Consider the following 3,355-nt stretch of genomic DNA (forward strand, 5'->3'; position numbering starts at 1 on the left):
GCCGTAGAAAGAAAACTGTGCTAAGTATTAATCAAAACTTGTGAATTTTGATTTTTAAAACTTTCATACTTTTTAAAAGTATGAGACCTCGAAAGTTTCACCTAGATCGAAAATATTCACCTAGATCGAAAATCTCTTTTCTTGCAAGGTATTTTCTATAAAAGTACTTGTTTATTGATTGATTTGTGGGCTAAAATGTAAATTAGCCAAAATATAATATAATTTCAAATATTTTAGAAGTTGTTATAGGTATTTACAAAACATTCATCCCTAATGATATAAAAATAATTTTTACCAGCTTTTGTGAATTCCATGAAAGGGATGATAGAATTTGAATCGTTTTAAAATTCAAACTATAGTGAAATAAATCATAGATGTAACAAAAATATAATAAACAATAAAACAATATATTTACACCTTATAACTGTATAAATACATACACGTTGATTGAAATTGTTACCTATGGGTGTAGGTAAGTAACATATGAAATAGGCCCGAAGTGGTGACTTCCATCTTCATGGTCATCATGAATTACCCCAAGGTTGGACAGTTTCATATAAAAGTTGATCCATATACTGATTAAAAGTCAGTTACAGTTTGCCTTTTCTACGGTAGACACACATACATATACAATAAAAATTAACTCCAATATGAACGCTTTTGTGAGTACTTTCACTTATTGTTTTAATTACAAATTTTATTCATTAATTATAAACTAATAACAACAATACCGCTAATACAATTTTGTTAGAGAAATTTGTTTTGGGAAAACCGAAAAATTCGGATTATTTAAAATAGTGCTTCAAACATTTGTGCATTTTTTTCCTGCTTGAACCAACGATTTAGAAAGGCCAAGGTTTGGCTCTGAAAAATTCGTTCTGAAAAACGAACCAAAATTATTATAATTTTCTTTTAGTTTGCTTTTATTCGTAGTAAAACTATTCAATTAATTTTAAAGCATTGAAAATAATTTTTTTTATCGTAAAAACTATTTCCTAGTTCAATAATATTATTTAAAAGTTTTTTTGATCTCTAATTTTACAAGGAATTAATATTTGAAGGAATCACTGAAGTTAATTTTATTTTGAAAATAATTATATAATTTCAGATAACTTTTCAACAATTTTAATTAAGTACTTATTAAGAATTTTATTAATTTAAACTATTCTTGAAATTTTGTATCTTACTTTTTAAGAATTTTCTGGACTATTTTGTTTAAATTTAACATATGATTTAATTTTCATTCAATTAACTATGCATTATTTTCGTTATTTTTTTTGTCTACAAAAACACAATTCCAGAAAACGTGACTAGCATTTAATGCGGAAGTAAAATAGATTAAATCAGACATAGGTGTGGTTCTAAATGTGGTTTATTATTTATCCGCAGGTATATTTGTTCGCTGTTTTTGTCGCTGTTGTGCAAGCACAACGTGGATACTCGAACGACCCTCAAAATGCTGCCATATTAAATGAAGAACGTTTCTTAAGTGTAAGTGGTGCTTTTGGTGCTGCCTACAAACAAGAAGATGGTGTACAATTCAAAGAAGAAAGTGATGAAAAAGGCAACCGTAAAGGAAGCTACAGTTATGTAGACCCTAATGGAGTAACTCGTACCGTACACTATACAGCCGGTGTAAACGGTTTCCAACCCGTTGGTGATCATTTACCAGTTGCACCACCAGCACCACCACAAGTTGCCCCACAACCACAATATCAACCACAACCACAATACCAACCACCACAATACCGTGCACCAGTTGCCCCATCAAACAGCCAATACGATGATGGATCATACAACCCAGCTTTATACGAAAATGAAAACTACAACCAACAACCAGCTGCTCCAGTATACCGTCCAGCTCCAGCTCCACAACCACAATACCAACCAGCTCCAGCACCACAACCACAATACCAACCTCAACCACAATACCAACCACAACCACAATACCAACCACAACCACAATACCAACCAACAACTCCACCATCCCATAGATTTAACTTCCCAGGTAAACTTTCCTTGAACCGTAGCCCAGACGGTTATGCATACAGTTTCAACAAAGCTTAAATTGTGATTGATATTTTAATTTTTAAGTAGGTATTAATAGCTTCATTCCATTTACACACAGACATGCCAAAAATCGTATATCAAATCGTAAATGGAATAAACCTATTGTAATAAATTCTTTTTTGTTTATTTTTTTATTTTTTCGTTTTGATTATCGTTTTGTTCCATTTTACGGAGCAAAACGGAAATTATTGTATCTCAAAAAAAAAAAAAAATTGTATATGTAAGTGTGTACTTAATTTATTTTGTAGTCAAAGAAAGTATTCCTACAATACTGTTTTGCCCTCTTACCTTTTTTTACTTGTTAATAAATTTTGAAAAAAAAAAAAAAAAAAATTATTAAAAAAAACTTTATTTTGTTTTATTTTTATTCCTATATCAAACTGTAAAAATAAGTGAGTTATTAATTAAATTAATATAGGGTAGTATGATAGGACACCCTGTATTTAGCTGTAAAATATTAATTATAACTGTAAATTTAAAAAACAATAATTTTATTAGATCATCAAGTACGGACAACATTAAAAAGTGGATGACCTTAGAAATTAATAATAAATACATGAATATGGGTGTATAAGGATTGTATAGAGGAAGTATTTGAAAAAGAATCCTTGAACCTTTATAGGATCTATGAAAACTTTTCACCAAAATTCAACTTAAATGATTTATGAGAATTTATTTAAAAACATGTTCCTTGATCTCTAAAGCAGGGCAATTGTAAAACATGTTATGTGAGAATTATAATATATTTAGTTCAACTGAGAATCAAATACTTTGATATTGATTCATTTGATTCATCTGAATAAAAACCATTCCTCTATTTTCCTAAACATGAAATCAACTTTCCTGATTGTGCATGCGCGCAAGAAGTGACAAGATTTATGGCTTTTGGGGATGAATTTTTTAATTTTCATAAAAGAAAGCTTTTATAGATTGACAACATTTATTAAAGAACTGTTTCATTTGATTCTATTCATTTCAAAGAACTTTGCTATTCCATTGCTATTTTAATTTGTTGACCGATTTCAAAAAAGGGCAAGATTCAACCGATGGTTTTTTTTTAATTAATGCCACGACCATCGATCAGATTTTGTTTTTTTTTTTATATAATGAATTATTTATATAATTTAACCAACAAAATTAAAGAATTACGTAATAAATAATTTTTAATTACATAGAATTGATCAGTACCTTTGTCCATACTTGACATACTTAATATCGATTGATAAAAGAACGTTATTTAACAAATAATATACTAGCTAGTCATAGTCTTGTAAAATTTTGTATT

The 3,355-nt window shown here is 28.9% G+C and overlaps 1 protein-coding gene across 1 annotated transcript; it reads left to right on the plus strand.

Moving 5' to 3' along the window:
- Window positions 1–578: 578 nt before the first annotated feature.
- Window positions 579–2,196, plus strand: LOC123300095 (DNA-directed RNA polymerase II subunit RPB1-like). Its single transcript, XM_044882570.1, has 2 exons — window positions 579–662; window positions 1,390–2,196. Exons 1-2 carry the CDS (start codon window positions 651–653, stop codon window positions 2,065–2,067), a joined length of 690 nt encoding a protein of 229 aa, XP_044738505.1. The 5' UTR covers window positions 579–650; the 3' UTR covers window positions 2,068–2,196.
- Window positions 2,197–3,355: the final 1,159 nt, after the last annotated feature.

The sequence above is a fragment of the Chrysoperla carnea genome, chromosome 1 (genome assembly GCF_905475395.1).
Source record: "Chrysoperla carnea chromosome 1, inChrCarn1.1, whole genome shotgun sequence".
NCBI classification, from domain to species: domain Eukaryota; kingdom Metazoa; phylum Arthropoda; class Insecta; order Neuroptera; family Chrysopidae; genus Chrysoperla; species Chrysoperla carnea.